Here is a 17,973-nt window from a genome sequence, read left to right as displayed (position 1 = left end):
GAGCATGGTAACAGACTAACTTCTTTTTTGCCATTCTGGTGCAAGATTAGAATCAGGGGCAAATATGAAGTTTGCTTATTCAAATCACTATTAAAGTCGTGAAGTAACAACAGTGTTGACTTGTCAAAGTACTGATATATTTGACTAGGTGCTCTGAGGTGCACCCTGTTCTTTAATGCCTGAAAAGTACAGAGAAATAAACCAAGGTCAGGAGATGAAGTGGCTTGTTTAAGGTCATGCATTACTTGGTGTAGAGCTAGGTTATTTTAATATTTACAAACCACATAGCATTATCCCACTTGAAGGGAATTTAAGGTGCTTAGTGATTTAAAACTTGATTATTTATGGAGGAAAACATGGAGATGCACCCTCAAGAAAGTGATTTGCCAACAGTCACATGGGTTAGTGACAGAACCACTGTATACAATACTTGTTCATGGTCGAGTATTTAAAATTTTTATTTTATTTTTGAATATAGCCAATTAACAATGTTGTGATAGTAGATAGCAAAGGGACTCAGCCATACGCATACACATATCCACTCTCCCCCAAACTCCTCTCCCATCCAGGCTACCACTCAACATTGAGCAGAGTTCTCTGTTATATAGTAGGTCCTTGTTGGTTATATGGTCTAGTATTTTTTTCTGTGAGATTTCCCTGCATTTTCCTATACTATACTTGATTTTTTAAGAGTCATGTGAAGGTCAGACAGCCATTAACACTGTCCCATAAGTAATTTTTCATTGGTGTGAGACACATGTAAAGATGACTTAAGTCAATCTGTTTTTGCCCTAGGGTTATTTATACTATCTAAGCCATTCCTGAGATGCAGAATGGAGGATATTAAGCACTTTTAAAATGGATGGGCTTAGTTGCTCAGTCATGCCTGACTGTTTCTGGCCCCATGGACTGTAGCCCACCTGGCTTCTCTGTGCATGGAATTCTCTAGGCAAGAATACTTGAGTGGGTTGCCATTTCCTTCTCCAGGGGATCTTCCCAACCCCCAGGGATCGAACTCTCATCTCTTGCATCTCCTTCATTGGCAGGTGGATTCTCTATGCCTAGAGCCACCTAGGAACCCATTTAAAATGGATATCCATTTGTAATTATCACTGAGGAAAATGATACCCCTTAAAGATTTCTGCTTTGCTGCTACTCCTAAGTTGCTTCAGTCATATCCGACTCTGTGCGACCTCATAGATGGCAGCCCACCAGGCTCCACCGTCCCTGGGATTCTCCAGGCAAGAACATTAGAGTAGGTTGCCATTTCCTTCTCCAATGCATGAAAGTGAAAAGTGAAAGTGAAGTCGCTCAGTCATGTCTGACTCTTAGCGACCCCATGGACTGCAGCCTAGCAGGCTCCTCTGTCCATGAGATTTTCCAGGCAAGAGTATTGGAGTGGGGTGCCATTGCCTTCTCCATTCTGCTTTAGGGCCCCTATTTAAATACAACCATGATTTATGTTTGCTTTTGTTTTTTAGCTTGCTTACTTTAATCTCCACATATTGAACCCCCAATATGAACCAACTACATACAATTAAACATCTTGTAATCTTATGTAAAATATTAAGCAATTATAAACTATTGTGTAACAAAACAATTATAAAACAAAGAAACCCAATAATGACTTAATCACCGTGTTGACGTATCTGTAGAGGCACAACTGGCTTCAGAATAGAAGCTCTGAAACTCTTTCCAAATAGGAGAGATTGTATTTAACCCATAACTCCCCGTTGTATCCCTTTAACCTATTATGTTTTGCTTGGGGGCTGGGCCTAGAGATCTGTATTTTTAAATACTTCTCAGATGACGCTCATATCCAGCCAGGTTTGAGACGAATCAGTGGTACTAACAGCTGTACTGAGCTACTTCTGAGTCATTCACACGGAAGAATCACCCCAAGAGTGGAGTCTGATATCCATCCGATTCTTTCCTTTCTGCCTCCTATATGACAAGGATTTTTTGTTAAATCTCTGGGGATCTACTGTTGAATTGACACCTGTGTTAATTAAATTAGAAAGAAGCGTCTGGCTGGTTGCTTGTATATAAAATGTACCTGAAGCCTGTGGCTGGCGGTTTTTCTACCTCCTCTATTCCATCATTTCACATTGGGGGTTGCTAGTCATCCAGGGCTGGGAGCTGTGGCCAGGAGAAACTTGTGCTGTGTGTCTCACTGAGCCGTTTATGTTGATTTAATGAGACAGGCAGCAATATTCAGGTGTGCTTCCGGGATACGAAAACAGGCAGGCTGAATTTACATATTTATGAGACAAAACTGTTTGAACTTAAGCACACGCATACACATACGGAAATTATGTCGTCGTGTGTTTTCCTTTAAACGCTGTACGTGAGCAATATTTCCCAAGGTTGCATTATTGATAAACACAAGAACTATATCTGGAGGAAATCCTTTGAAATTAGATTCTAAATCCACATTAATGCCAAGTAAGTAATGAGGACCAAGGGGCTACTGCAGAGGAGTGCTGGAAGCAACGGAGAAAAACGTTAGTTGCTTTTTCTTTTCATTTTTTTTCCCCCTAAGATATGGCAAGTGCTTAATTCCTTGCTTTCCCCGTGTCAAGGTTTGTTTGAACTTGTGTGTATGGGGAGAGAGAGAGAGCGTAATACAAACACCATGACAGAAACTTAGGTCTTAGCATATTACAGTTTTGAAAATAAATCACCATTCTGCAACCTTTGGTTTGAATTCATCAAAAGCAGCAATGTCAAACACACAAACATAAAATCGCAGCTCTAATTGTTACAGAAATACAGGAGCAGGAAGTCACTGGTCCCTTTCTCACCTTCGGGCAGATGGCATTTATTATTATATTTTTTTTAATAAAGCCTATCTGACCTGATTTAATTTTCTATAGAGATGGTTTTAGATTTATTTAACATATCTTCAAATATCTGAAACTAAATTAATTATGTCTTATCTAGGTACATGAGGTATTTTGTTTTTGTCTTTCAAAGAAATTGCTACAAGGATTCAGATGAAATATCCTCAGAGCAAATGGGAAGCAAGCATAGCAGCCTTGCAGGGGGCAGAGGAGAAGGTGGTTGTTGTTGCTTGGTTGCTAAGTCATGTCTGACTCCTTGTGACCCCATGGATTGTCGCTAGGCTCCTTGGTCCATGGCATTTCCCAGGCAGGAATACTGGAGTGGTTGCCATTTCCTTCTCCAGGGGATCTTCCCAACCCAGATTGAACCCCTGTCTCCTGCACTGGCAGGCAGATTCTTTTCCATGTGAGCTACTGGGGAAGCCCCAAAGAGAAGGAGGGCCCGGCTGAAAATGAAGAGTGTGTGTTTGATTAAAATCCTCTAAAGGAATATATATATATATATTTTGGTGGGGCCACTATCTGGCCAAGTACTCACCTAGTTCTACAAAGACAGGAGAGTTGGGTCTAGAAGCTGCCCTTCTTCCAAGGATTTCCAGTAAGAGGGTGAGCGTTTACATAATTGGGGGACATAATTGATGGCATCACTGACTCAATGGACATGAGTCTGAGCAAACTCCAGGAGATAGTGAAGGACAGGGAAGCCTGGCGTGCTGCAGTCCATGAGGCTGCAGAGTTGGACAAGACTTAGTAACTGAACAACAAGAATTTCCCAGGGAGATGGAAGGGACGTGAAAATGCAACCATGCCCTTTAACTAGGTTTCCTTCTTGGTTACAAGCCCAGTTCTGGCTGGGCTCAGATTTTTTTCACTTCTTTGAGTTATGAAAGATGCACTACAATAAAGACAGCAAGTGTCACAGCCACGCTGGCCTCTTTCCAAATCATGACAGACATGTTCATTACAGTGGTAACTGAGGCAAAATTCCAGGGTAGGCAATTTCTGCAGAAATGCTTTATGAAAAAACTACCTGTGAATTTTGACTAAGAAGTTAGGGTTCTATTAGAGTTATAGCAGGTGACTCATCATTGCATAGAAGATGCTCAGCTCACACCACTAAAGTTGGGGGGAGCTAATAATAATGTGTGAAGTCTTTTAGACTGTTGCTATGGCTTTCTTCAAGTGGAATTATTTTAATGGCTTTGTAATTATATATTTCCCTCTAACTAAATACCACACATGAAGCCATGAAAAATAGGACATAGATGATTTGGGATATGAAGGTAGTTTAAATGAACTCAAGGAGAAGGTTGTGAACATGTTCACTGAGCAAGATAAACACCCAGAAAGCAAGATTCCTTTCCTGCACAAAACTCAGAGACTAAGACCAGGCAGTGAATGGTTGTGTTCAGAAAAGCTACGAGTTATGTTTTACTCTTTCCAGATTCAGGCCAGAAAAGTTATTCAGCCAAGCCTGGTGATCTCTCAGAACCCCAGGGGAGAAGCATGGCCTTTGCTGCTCATGACAGCTGTCACATACATCCTGTCAATAACAAGTACAACCCAACTCAACTCTAAAATCAGGTTTATTTGACATAATAGGAGAGAGAAGGAATCACTGGAGGTAAATAGATTCCGGCAAACAGGCCAGAGGTATCTCCACTGGAAAACATTTCTCTACAGCAAAATTAAAGAATTTTGGGAAGTCTCTCTCGATGAAATAAAGACATTTATATTCAATTAGCAGGAGCATGCCAGTTTTTCAAGCACTGATTAAAAAGGATCTGCTACCCACAGGAATGGATAGTGGTTTGAAAAGCTGTGGTTTGAGCTTCATTTTCATGATTCCCACGGCAATTCATCTGTGAACAGCTGAGCTATTCTAGAATCTGGTAGCAATCAGTAGGAATGAAAATACATTATCTGCAAGTCACTTAGAAATTCCTTGGGCAAATGTCTAACTTGCTGGTATATACATTAGCAGTGCTGGTATATACATTATTCAAAGCAAAATTCAAACCCGTTATGAGGTCTTAATTCCAAGGTGGTTGTGATGAACAGATCCTCAGGGTAATCCTAGTTAGCAGGGGGTAACCCATATGACACAGGAGATCGGAAATCCACCCCAGCCCTCCACGTTTACTGAGATTTCAAAATCTGCCTGAGTTACTAAACAACCAACTAGTGTACGGCACATTTTACAACTATTCAGTGGTTGCAGTAACCTCAGTTAATTTTCTGTTTGAAGTGTAGTTGATTTAAAACGTTGGGTTCATTTCTGCTTACTGCATAGTTCTTCAGATACATGCATAGATACATTCTTTTTTATAGTCTTCCCTATTGTGGTTTTAGGCTACCTACTCCAGTATTCTTGGGCTTCCCTGGTGGCTCAGTTGATAAAGAATCCGCCTGCAATGGGTTCGATCCCAGAGTTGGGATGATCCCCTGGAGAAGGGAAAGGCTACCCACTCCAGTATTCTGGCTTGGAGAATTCCATGGACTATACAGTCCATGGGGTCACAAAGAGTCGGACACGACTGACTGATATTCACTTTCTACTGTGGTTTATCACAGGATATGGAATACAGCTGCCTGTGCCATTCAGGCAGACCTTGTTGTTTATCCATCCTATATACAATAGTGTGCGTCCGCTAAGCCCAAACTCCCGATCTCTCCCCTGCCGCCCCCCAGCAGCTTCAAGTCTGTTCCCTTGTCTGTTTCTGTTTCGTTGATGAGGTCATTTGCGTCATGTTTTTAGATTACACATAGAAGTGATATCACATGTCAGTCGATTTTTGATTATTCAATGTCCGTTAGGTATTTTTATCTTGGAGAAATCCTCTTACTACAGGGTCTCAAAAGGAGAGGAAGAGTTTAAGATGTCATTCATAGGTTGAGGTTTAACTGCTTACACTGATGTTCTGGACTAAATGGCACCCCTCATGATAAAGCTCTGTTGTGAACAGTCAGATACCGAAGCGTGCCCTTTATAATGGCCTGTGCTACTTAAGAGATGGGGAAAATGTGGGCACATAAGCTGGCACTGTGTCACCTCTACTGGCTTATGTTCAGGATTCAAGTCATCTTATCTCTTCCACTGGTAAACGTGAGATTTCCAGCTCAGTGTCTTAAAAGCTAGTTACTGAGGGAAAGCATAATGGGCTTAATGATTCAGAACTGGAATAGCTGGGACCCGGGATGAGGTGCATCAGGAGAGTTATGCTATTTATATATGGGCAGAGCTTACACAGGCACTTCTGCATTATTTTTGCTGCTATTAATAAACCTGTACTCTTTGAGAGGTGCTAATTCAAAAAGGATCATATGTGATTAAAAGGAGCAAAAATGGAAAGGAACCATCTCTGCCCTAATAAACCTAAAAATGAACAGACTGTGTGTTCAGGATGTCATGGGACTACCTACTGAGAGGAATGATTTATAATTGTCCCCGAACTATGACCTTCAGGTGATCCAACCACTTGTCTCATTGCTCAGCTGCACATCAAATAACTCTGGTTCCTGTGGTTCACGCCAGTCTCCTCTCTGGACATGGCATCCCTTCCTCTTTAGGTCTCAGATCTCATTTCTCCAAGAAGGTTCCCCAAGGATCCTCAAAGACGTCTCTCTCGTGACTGGGCCTCTGCTTCCTGAATTATGACTATCCTTCGAGTCAGTTTTCTCATTTAGCACACAGTGTGGTGTATTGGTTTATCCCTCCTCTCTTCTTGAGTGCCAAGTACCCCATCGTACCTTCAGCACATCAATGGGCACACGGTAACACAGCTCTTGTTTCGAGATGGGTATCCCCACTGAGCCAGTGATGTGGGCTCATCGTCCAGACCCGCCCTCCGCAATCAGATTCGCTATTGACACCAATCTTTAGGAAACCCCATGTTCCCATGATACCACAAGAGGAACTAGAGAAAAGGCTGACCTGAAATGCCCAAGGGGTGTTGTCCACACAGTAGACCCTCAAGTTGTAGTCCAGAGAGTTACAGGACATGCAGCCAAAAACTGCCACCTTGAGCTGCTTCACGGCACAGTCTGTGATGGGTTCCCCGGTGAGGGCATAAGTCCCAAAGCTGTCTAGGAGCACGTGACATGCAAAAGGGTCCAACAGGCAGTAGCAGGATGTGGATTCATCCTCCACCGACATCACTTCCTGTTGGGAAAAGGCGTCTTGAATTCTCTCAGCTTGGGAAACACAATGTGATTTAACCGTCACTTTGCAAGGACATAACATCTTTTTTTCAGAATATTTTTATTGAACTCATTTTCTTGGTGTTAAATGTTTTTCTTTTATCAAAATAACTGCTGACATCAGGAGCTGAAGGAACAGCTATATTCAGTGTAGAGTAGGAATTCGATTTAGTAGGTTATAACAAACATCACTTTCAAAGCTCTACAATTGTTGGTTAATTTGTCCAAGGCCAAATTAAAAAACAAAACAAAAACATCCTTGAACCTTAACATCAATGAGCAAACTTTTATGTTTTTTTTATAAAGGTCTATTTCTGAAAACCTCTTCCAATATCCTTAAGGTAATGTTTATTTTCTTTCAAATATTTTATCTTCTTTTCACTGCATCAAAACCACGCATGAGGGACCATCCAATAAATGGTTTGAATAAGATGTATCAGAGTATCTCACCCTCCCTGCTAAGGTATGTGTGACCGATTTGATAGTGGGTAAATCTAACACCGTCTGGATGTAAATGACTGTGAGGAAGTGCTGGGAAGAAAAACTAATGTGGTAAAAATCAAGGCAAAGCAAGATGTAATGAAAAAGAGCCCCAAATCCGGCCCCTTTATAAAACCTATGGAACCTCACACCCCTGGAAATTCCCCTATGGTTGTATCACAACTGAATAAATAGCAGAATGCATTTTCAACAAAGAAGAGTTTCAAGACAGAGCTGGGCAGGGTAACTAATCCACTGAAGCAGCTGGGAATTTTCTTCTCCTCAAGAAACCTGATTTTCCCTTTACTTCCTTCTCCTGAAGCATCTCCTGGGAGGTAAGATCCCAGGGCTAGCTGGAACAGGTCATTGTGTTCCAACAAGATAATTCATCTGCCTTCAGGCAAACTGACCCCAGACAGACCTCAAAGGAATCCCCATCAGACAGATAAACCAGGTTTCACTTAAAATAGCCAGCCCCCTGCAATCTTTCTTCGCTGTGACCGGCTCTCTTGTCCTGACTTTTCTCTTGTGGATTCTCAGTTTGTCTCTTTTCTTCTCTCCTTGTGCTGTTTCTTACATGCTTTCACATACACAGGGAAAGACAGAATGATTTTCAATGCGTTCATTCATTCAGCCACATCTACCTAGCAGCTACTCTGTTCCTGAATACTTCCATATAAATTTGTTACAACCCCTATTTTGGCAAAAACAGATGGTGACTCCTTTTATGAATACAGCTGGCTTACCCTGGGCCTCTTCCCTAATTCCCACAGAGGCCACAAGGAGAGTCAGCTGGGACAGAGAAATGGCCTGGGAACCAAGGCAGGAGCCACAGTCTCACTTACGAAAGGCAGGTGCACAGGGTACATGCCTGTAGGGGTGATTACAACTGTATTCCAAAATCAAAGGAAAAAGCTTCATATCCTCTCTGGCTTCTTTTCCCCATTATCACACACATGACACACACACGACTAGCCAACACCTTGAGGATGTCGTAATACTGGCCGCCAACCCCCTGGAAAACAAGCAAACGCTCACCAATTTCACAGCTGACTTGTGTGAACAGAAGGTAAAGTTAATTCCATTCCACAGGTGGAACCTAAACCCTGTGTTTTTTTTTTTGAAGCTTTTTATTTTATAGTGGAGTACAGCCGATTAACACTATTGTGATAGTTTTAGGTGGACAGTGAAGGGAGTCAGCCATACATATCCATGTATCCTTGCTCCCCCAGACTCCCCTCCCATCCAGGCTGACATATAACACTGAGCAGAGTTCCCTGTGCTATACAGTAGGTCCTTGTTGGGTATCCATTTTAAATATAGCAGTGTGTACATGTCCATTCCAAACTCCCTACAGCCGTTTTTGTTTGTTTGTTTTTAAGGAAGGCTCTTGGGTCTCACCTCCCACTTGCCCTGCTGGGTCCTCTTCTTTAAATGGATGTTCCAGTGCTCAGAGCTGACGTCCGCACAGTGTGGGATGGTCAGGGCAAAGGGAGTGGTGACAATCATGTCAGGGGGACCGCAGGTGACTTCCGGACTCAGGAGCACCTCGGATCCATCTGACTGGAGGCTGTACGGTTGGGAAAGAATAAAAGAGAGAAACATGTAAAGGAGTGAGGGGCATACCTGGATGAGAATTCAGTTACAGGGCTTAGTAGCAAAACCCTTTCTGGGACACCCTCCTGGGGAACACCACCTTCTGGAGGGTACTTGGTCAGGACTACAGACATCTATCTTGAACCACTCAAGCATACAGACTAAGGGTAAGCCTAGATTTCATATCTAGGTTTTGAAAAACAAAATGACAAATGCTTCTTCAGAAAGACAGGGCAGAACAGTAGAAAGAAAAGACCTGGCTGGCATGTCACACACCAGCTGTTGAATCCTCATTCTCGTTGGTGATACTATCAATGACCAAAGCCAAAGCTGTCATAGAAATGACCAATCTGGTAATCCCAACAACTCCTCCTACAAATACGTTTAATGCTAGTCAGCAGCAAAACAAATTACTTTTGTAAACAAAGCAACACTTCAAATGAATACAGATTGAACGTCTCTTCTGGTTTCAAAAACATTTATTTTCTGCCAATGTGCAAATACACAAGTTTTATAGTGATGGCACAGTAGACAGTTATAAACTGCATAATCAAATACATAAATATATATCTTTCATATTTTCCTATTTTAGCTATAAATTTAAAATCATTCTGCCTGAACCTGGTGTTCAGATTTTCCTGCATTGTGAATAATTTACAACAAAAAGGCAGAGCCATGAAACAGATCAAAGAAATTTGACTAAAAGGGAATAATACCACCTGACTGAATGCCTCCCTGTTCCGTTTTTATGGCTTTTGTTTTTAATCTCTGTCCCTAAACAGTAAGATGGGGTGGGTTATAGCATAGCAATCAATGAGAACCCAGAAGTCTACCCATTTTCCCTAACTGCTATGTGTTTTAGAAAAAGCTAGTTGATTTTTTTTTTTTTTTGGTATTTTCACTTGTAAGAAATACACTGATTCAGAATATAGTCTGTAAAGCAATTCAGGATTCTCAGATGAATAGTGTGACATGAGAGCTAGGATTGGTATTATTGCCTACGCTTTCTCTCATCTCACCGAGGAAGGGCATTGAAGAATGTCATCTCTGATCAAAAGAGCAGGATGAAGTTAGTACTAAAAGATACTACCTTTTCTGTGGTCTTGTATTAACAAGCAGGTTTTCCACGAGCACATCTAACATGTTAATTTCTGAATTGCTTGTGTTGACACTGCTTGTTTCCCTCTCTGGTCAGTCACGGTCACCCTTTAGCTCATTACCTATAATTTGCTGCTGCAACAAAAGTCAAGGCAGATAAGCAAGGAGGAGCATCTCCTATCTCCTGTACCTAAAGCAGACTTGAGTATGATCACAGGGTCTTCCTCCCTCTCCAAGAAGCTGCATTTCCCAAAGTCAGCCTTCCTCGTAAGCAACCAAATTTATCAGCTCTTCCTTTCCAGACAAAGCATAGGCAAAACGGAAAATATGCCTTTTATGCATTTACATCTCTAAGTAGGGCAGGCCAAGTTGGGGTCGGGGGGAGGTGGTGGGTGGGTCTGGAAACTCAGGTATTAGTAATCAGTAATGTTCTGTGAACAGCCTAGAATGCTCTACTCGAGGTTTGACTCAAATGTGAATTTCCAGTGAGGGCTCTAGCCAGCACGAGGCGGCAGTCTGCGCATGGATGCCTGCCAGCGGCCATTAGAACGTTTTCCGGGTAATTGCTGCCTGCATCCTACAGACAGGGATAGCTGGCGTGCATATGAGTGACCGAGGACAAGCTCCTAAAAGAACTTTAATAGCTTTCAGACAAGCATTCCCCCTTGTTGAACATATTGTTCAAACATATGGGAATTGGGGGAATTATTTAATGCCAAATGAACTGAAAGCAGCTCATTAGATGAACTCTCACACTCGTGAATAGAAGGCGCCTTTCGGTAATAACTTAAAACAGCATTAGGAGTTGGAGAGGGTGCACGTAGAAACCTAGGTGGGACCTGGAATGGGACTTCGCATTAAGCAGACATTGGACATTTCCAGAAGCGCAAAGAAAATAAGACTTCTGTCTAATCCTCCTACTGTGAAAACAGTGTCCGTGTGTGTAGGTCTGTCTCTGGTGAAGGAACAAAACTTAATCTCTCCATTTTTTTTTCCCGCTGTGATTAATAATGATTTGCCCTTTTCTGCCACCTTCTATCTGGGGCAATCAGGGAGATTTACAAATATTAATTAAAGCGCTCCACACACCTGTGTGCACAGGTATTAACAACATAAGGTCACAGAGCAGTCAGCCAAAGAGATGGAGGCAAAGTCAGCCCAGATTTCTGATTTCTGGAGCTCCTGAGCCCTGTGGCCAGATGCACTGTGTTTCTCTGTTGGTGCTAGGAGATGGCTGGTCCTCTGTCCCAAAGAAGATGCAGGAAAAAATGTCATCCAAGTAGAGTCATGGATACAGACCTAGGACATCTGGGGGTAACAGGACTGAGGGAAGAAGCTCATAACTGGGCAAAACTGAAGATTTGTAAGGCATGTGTAGATGGCATTTAAGTTTGCCTACATCATATTGAGTTCAGCAAAGTCCGTTTGGGTATGTTATGGGAAACCCCATGAACTTTTCAGCCAATCCAGTATTACATACACCAGGGAAGTATTCATGCTCTTGCTAGGGGTTAAAAAAAGGGCAACACATTCTTCTAAAATTGCTGTGAGCTACCAGTAACTGGGAACTAATAACAGCAGTGATTTTCTGGACCATAATATGAACAGCTTCTCTGTGCATCACTCGTGTATGAAAAGTCTGGTTGTATGAGATGTTTGCTATTTAATTTTTTCATTTTGTTACCAGCCCCTGCCTTTTCTCCATATATATGCTGTACATGTTTATGAATGCTGATATAAAAAGATCCATAATTTAAGAGCCAGGTCTGTGTAAGCAGGTGGCTTTATTGATCAACTGTATAGAAACATGGTTGTGAATTCAAATTTCTGCTCTGGCAGTGCAGCTGAGAGTTCTGGGGAAAATTTTGCCATCTGTTTAGCTTTGATGTCCCCAGCCCCCAAATAAATATACATGGCAGGAGAGGGTGTTAGTAAAGGGTACGGGGCCTCTTGTCTGGGAGTCTGGCAAGACAGAAAGCCCCACATGGCTAACCCGGGTGAGTTAACAGGGAGAGAAGCAAGAGTAGCAGAGGAGCCGTAGAGAACACAGAAGTAGGGGAAAGGAACTTTATTGTGTCCTTTCTGTGTGCTTCATGGCACTGTCTCTGACACCACGTCCCTCCACTGACCTTTTCTGTGTCAAGAAAACCAGACAGGGTGGTAGAAGGGAAAGCCCTGTGGAGCCTCACTTGCCTCCCATAACATGTACCATCTACTCGAGGACTTCCCTGGGAGTTCAGTGGTTAAGACTGCGCTTCCAATGCAAAGGTTGTGGGTTTTATCCCTGGTCAGAGAACTTAAGATCCTGCATGATGTGCAGTGTGGTCAAATAAAAAGGGAATATACTCTAAGATTGTTCTGGAGTGAAAAGAAGTAAAACTTAAAAAGCACCTAGTATGTGCTCCATGCGTGAGGGTTCTGCTTCTCAATCCTCAACTCCCATCTCTCCTGCCTTTTTATGAGTCTTATTTCTACAGCAACTGTGCTTTTGGGTGGCTACTTTATTCAATGTGTGCACGCTCAGTTGTGTCCGACTCTTTGCAACCCCATGGACTGTAGACCATCAGGCTCCTATGTCCATTGGACTTTCCTGGCAAGAATACTGATGTGGGTTGCTGTTTCCTACTCCAAAATTTATTCAATAGATTGCCCTTATCACAACACACATGCTTTAAGGGGATTTCCACTGCCTTAGGATGAGTACTATGGGAATTGAAGGCACCTTGGCAGTGCTTTCGTGTTTCCATCACGGTCACTTCTCAACTCAGCAGTCAGAGGAATCCCACTGAAAATGCCAACATCTCGCCCTCTTCCCCCAACTTATGGAAGTGTTGCTATTTCTCCTGCTCTGGAATCTTCCTTCAGATGTCCCCACAACTAGCTCTCTCATGCCCCACAGACCTTTGCTCCCTTTCCTTCAATAACAAGGCATTTCCCCAGTCATGCCTGAACAATGTCACTGCAACATTCTTACCCTGAATGCTAGCTGATCTTTGTTTTTCTTTTATTTTACACTCATTGCCTTCCAATGCACTGCACTATTAATTTATTTTTATTTTATTGTGGTACCCCTGCCCAGTTCCCAATATAGGCCACAAGCGCTCAAAATACTTATGAAGAAAACATAGGAACCAGTGGTTTCCAGTGACCAAGCATGGGACATTTTGAGCATCACAGTGAATAATGGTAGTAAAGGATGATAACCCATTGAATAAAATAAGGAATCAGGAAAGATACAGATATAAATGAATGAATGAATGGGAAGGGAAAAACTCTTCCATACGGAAGCAAACAACCACATTGTGTTAGTCGCTCAGTCATAGCCCGCCAGGCTCCTCTGTCTGTGGAATTCTCCAGGCAAGAATACCGGAGTGGAAAGCCATTCCCTTCTCCAGGGGATACTTCCCAACACAGGGATTGAACCCAGACCTGCACTGCAGGCAGGTTCTTTACCACCTGAGCCACCAGGGAAGTCCATACAATAAGAAGCCAACTAATAAGTGGAGAAAGTCATCATTTGACAACTAACCATATTAATAACTGACTCAGTTAAGGATTAGGAATAGGATGCTCTATACTCTGGTGAAAGTCTGAAGAATAATAGACGATTTGCATGGCTTCAAAGTATCTTTCCACATGGTACTTATTAATTACAAAGGAGCGACATGACTTTATACTTGAGAACCTTGGTAGACACCATCTAGCCCAAGTTCTCAGTTAATCTTGCCAGTAAAGGGATTAATTTTCAGAACATACTTCTTGATATGAAAAAGCAAAAGGAACTCAAGCATCACTTCTGTAACATTCCTGACAATAATACTTATACTGACACTAAGCATAAGAATTTATTAAACAAATATCAGCCCAACTTGAGGGATATTCACAAACTAGCTGATCTGCACTCTTGAAAACGGTCAACATAATGAACTAGCAACAGACTTAGAAACTGCACTAGATTAAAAGAGACCAAAAAAGTGCATGATAACAGAATGTAGTGAATGGACCTGAATTTTCATTGCCATAAAGGACATTATTTGGATAACAGGTGATATATGAATAAAGTCTGTGAGGTAAATAATAGTATTGTATCTATGTTAATTTCCTGATTTTAATAATTTGCTTTGGTCATGTAACAATTTGTGTTTAGGATACACACAATGAAGTATCTGGAGGCAAAGGAATATCTTATTCACAATGGTTAAAAACTGTGTGTGTGTGCGTGTATTTTATTGGGTTGGCCAAAAGTTTGCCTCTAACATGGAAAAATTGGAACAAACTTTTTGGCTAACCCAGTATTTACACACACGGAGAGAGAAACAGCAGAACACAGAACACATACTAAAATGTTAACGTTTGTGAATCCGGGCGTGGGAAGGTTGGGAACTCTATACAGAGGACCCTTGACCACACGGGAGTGTATGGGCACCAACACGCTCTGCTAAGTCAAAAACCCATGCATAACTTATGGCTGTCCTTCAACTTCCGCGATTCTCCGTAGCTGTGGCTCCACACCTGTGGATCCAACCACACACAGCTTGTAATTACTGACTACTGAAAAGTGAACCCATCGAGTTCAAAGCCATGTCGTTCAGGAGTCACCTGTACTATCCTTGCAGCTTTTCCTTAAATGTGAAATTCTGACAAAACAAAAAGATCCTAATGAAGAGGGGCTCAGGTTCAGAATTCCTACAATGAAATCACTAGGGTCGCTGACAACTGCACAGAATGTGATGGTTCTGAACTTGGTGGTGGCAAGGTTGTGGTCCAGACCTTGCCACGTGGGGACTCACATTCTGCAGTATCATCTGCCCACCAAGGTCAACAGAAGGTCACGGTGAAGGTCAGTTGCAAGGCGGCATGCCCATGGCAGGTCTGGAGCTGCATCTGGGCACATTTGGCTTTTGCTTTCAACATCTCTTGACCCGATTCTAGGCTTGCAGTGTGTCACTCTTTTCAAACAAAACACTCAGCTCCATTTTTAAAGACATGGTTTTGACTGTTGTTGTCATCTGCCATGCTGTGCTTGGTAATCATCACTCTCTCCTTTCCTCCTTATGGTCTACATTACAGATGAATGTAGGTTTTTGATCACCTTTACCCGAGCATCACTCAGGAATGCAGGTAGGAAGGTAATGATAGTTTTACTATGCCAGACCCTGGGTCGATCCATAATTAAATCATATTTTAATGGAACAGACATAAAAAGCTGATAGATGAAAGCTATACTTAGCTGGCTCCAGCCTCCTACACTTTTCTACCTGAGATGATACAGAGTTTTAACTGTTATTATTCTTTTTCTCTTTTCCCTGAAATCCTCACACTGATCAACAGTGCTAACATCGCCATGGATAAAAATCACGGTTTGAGGTTTATGATTTCTCTTGTCTTACTCGAGTCTGATGCGTGCATCACTACATAGCTCTGACCAAATCTTTGAGATCAGTAGGAAACACCATCTCAGGATCTCCCAGAGATACAGGCCCTTTAGAAAGCCAGCGTGGCACATCAGTCAACCCCAATAGTGTGACTAGGTCTCCTGGGGGACTCAACTCCAGTGGGCTTCCCTGATGGCTCAGACGGTAAGAATCTGCCTGCAATGCGGCAGACCGAGGTTCAATTCCAGGGTGGTGAAGATCCCCTGGAGAAGGGCATGGCAACCCACTCCAGTATTCTTGCCTGGAGAATTCCATGGACAGAGGAGCCTGGTGGGCTACAGTCCATAGGGTCGCTGAGTCAAACATGACTGAGCAACTAACCAACAACTGCTCTGTAAATAGGATTTATTTTTTAAAGATTTATTTATTTATGGCTGTGCTGGGTCTTGGGGCTTCCCTGGTGGCTCAGTGGTAAAGAATCTGCCTGCAAAGCAGGAGACTTGGGTTCAAGCCCTGGTTCGGGAACATCCTCCGGAGAAGGAAATGGCAACTCACTCCAGTACTCTTGCCTGGAGAATTCCATGGACAGAGGAGCCTGGCGGGCTAAAGTCCATGGGGTCGCAAAGAGTCAAACACGACTGAAGTGACTGAGCACGCACGTGCTGGGTCTTCAGTACTGCACGTGGCTTTCTCTGTTTGGAGCGAGTGGGAGCTACTCTCTGTTGTGGCGCACAAGCTTCTCATTGCGGTGGCTTCTCTTGTTGCAGAGCACGGGTTCTAGTCTTGGAGCTCAGTAGTTGAGGCTCTTGGGTGCTAGAGTGTGAATTCAGGAGTTGTAGTGCATGGGTTTAGCTGCTTCATGGCTCGTGGAATCTTCCCAGACCAGGGATCAAACCCATGTCCCCTGCATTGGCAGCTGGATTCTTAACCACTGGACCACCAGGGAAGTCCTGTAAATATGATTTAACAAAACAGACTTCTAGAAAGGGAGGATAGGTAAGTAAGGGCAGAATAGAAGAAAAAATAAGTTGAACAAAATCTCTTTATCACAGTAGACTCCTCTTTCAGTCTTTAAGTAGCTGTAAAACTGTAATGTGGTTCAAATTCCTTGGCTAGCTTGTTTAAAATTATATTCCTGGACACCACCCATGATTCTGATTCAGTATTTCTGAGATAGGGACCAAGAACTTGTATTTTTCATTTGGACCTTCTGCATGCACATTAGCTAGGTACTACTGTTTGAGAAAAGTGTGGTTCTTGAAAACATGAGTGATTCCTGAGAAAGCATCTGAAGCCATGCCTTACACAGTGGGGGTGGAGTGGTCTGTTAGATACAGATCAAGTAGGCTTCTGAAATGGAACTTAGATGCTGGTCAAGTTGAAATGCTCACTATGAAGGCTTTGGAGGAGGAAATGGCAACCCACTCGTGTATTCTTGCCTGGAGAATCCCATGGACAGAGGAGCCTGGCAGGCTACAGTCCATGGGGTCACAAGAGTCGGACACGACTTAGTGACTAAACCACCACCAACCACCACTACGGCTGAAAAATGCAAATGCACAGGGTCAGTTCCTACATCGCCTTTCTCTAAATAGTACATGTGTTAGTACAGAAGGCTGCCCGGTTGGGGTGTTGATGAGCAGTCACTGGAACGAATGTTACAGCTCTTCACACCATTCTACGCCATTAGGTGGGGCAGGAGAGGAGCAGTTAGAACAGTGGATTACAACAAGCAACGGGCACCGTTTACAGAGGATGGAAGCATATGGCTTTACTATTAAAAGGCTTAAAGATCGGTGTCACCCACTTGGTATTATCTGAAATAGGATCATGGGTGGGGAGTTGGCACATGGGATTTGGGGTTGGGGGAGCAGTTACACACAGGCTGGAATGAGGATTTGACTTTGCTGAAATGTGAGCAACACCCCACTGAGAGATTCAACTGTCTGCATATGTTCAGCGGCTTTAGTTTATGTACACATTCATTGGGTGTTTACCAATTAATATACTAAAGGAATCACAAATCATGTGTAAACCACCAGTTCCTAGACACAATTTAAACCTCATCTTTCATGCAGTGTCGGTGTTTAGCTTTGTTTACTAGGAGAAGCGGAATAATGATGGCTTAGGGAGAGTGCTTTAAAGTGAACCAGAGAGGGGAGAAGAGTGGATCTAGGTGGTATGCTGCTATGACAGGTTTTATTATCTGCTAAGTTGTTTACTCATTGCTGTTCTGGATGGGGAAAACAGCCTTCTCTGGAGGAACCTGAATCCGGTGTCAGAGAAGCACTTCATTTGGGTGGGGGCAGGGACAGGACACAGGAGTAATCAGGTCAACACCATCAAGGAGACAGGAGGGTGTGGCACGGGGTGGAGGGACA

General features: G+C 42.8%; 1 protein-coding gene across 3 annotated transcripts in view; it reads right to left on the bottom strand.

Moving 5' to 3' along the window:
* UNC5D (unc-5 netrin receptor D) overlaps positions 1-17,973 on the bottom strand; it is a 644,487-nt gene that overhangs the window by 38,364 nt on the left and 588,150 nt on the right. For all 3 annotated transcript variants that reach the window (XM_070781382.1, XM_070781384.1, XM_070781383.1), the window contains 2 exons: positions 8,925-9,093; positions 6,778-7,005 (listed from right to left, as the gene is read on the bottom strand). In XM_070781382.1, the coding sequence (XP_070637483.1) occupies positions 6,778-7,005; positions 8,925-9,093 (397 nt within the window). The remainder of the gene's footprint in view (positions 1-6,777; positions 7,006-8,924; positions 9,094-17,973) is intronic.

The sequence above is a fragment of the Bos indicus genome, chromosome 27 (assembly GCF_029378745.1).
Source record: "Bos indicus isolate NIAB-ARS_2022 breed Sahiwal x Tharparkar chromosome 27, NIAB-ARS_B.indTharparkar_mat_pri_1.0, whole genome shotgun sequence".
Taxonomy (NCBI): domain Eukaryota; kingdom Metazoa; phylum Chordata; class Mammalia; order Artiodactyla; family Bovidae; genus Bos; species Bos indicus.
The sequence above is the reverse complement of the archived record's forward strand: the minus strand, read 5'-3'. Positions and strand labels throughout refer to the sequence as shown.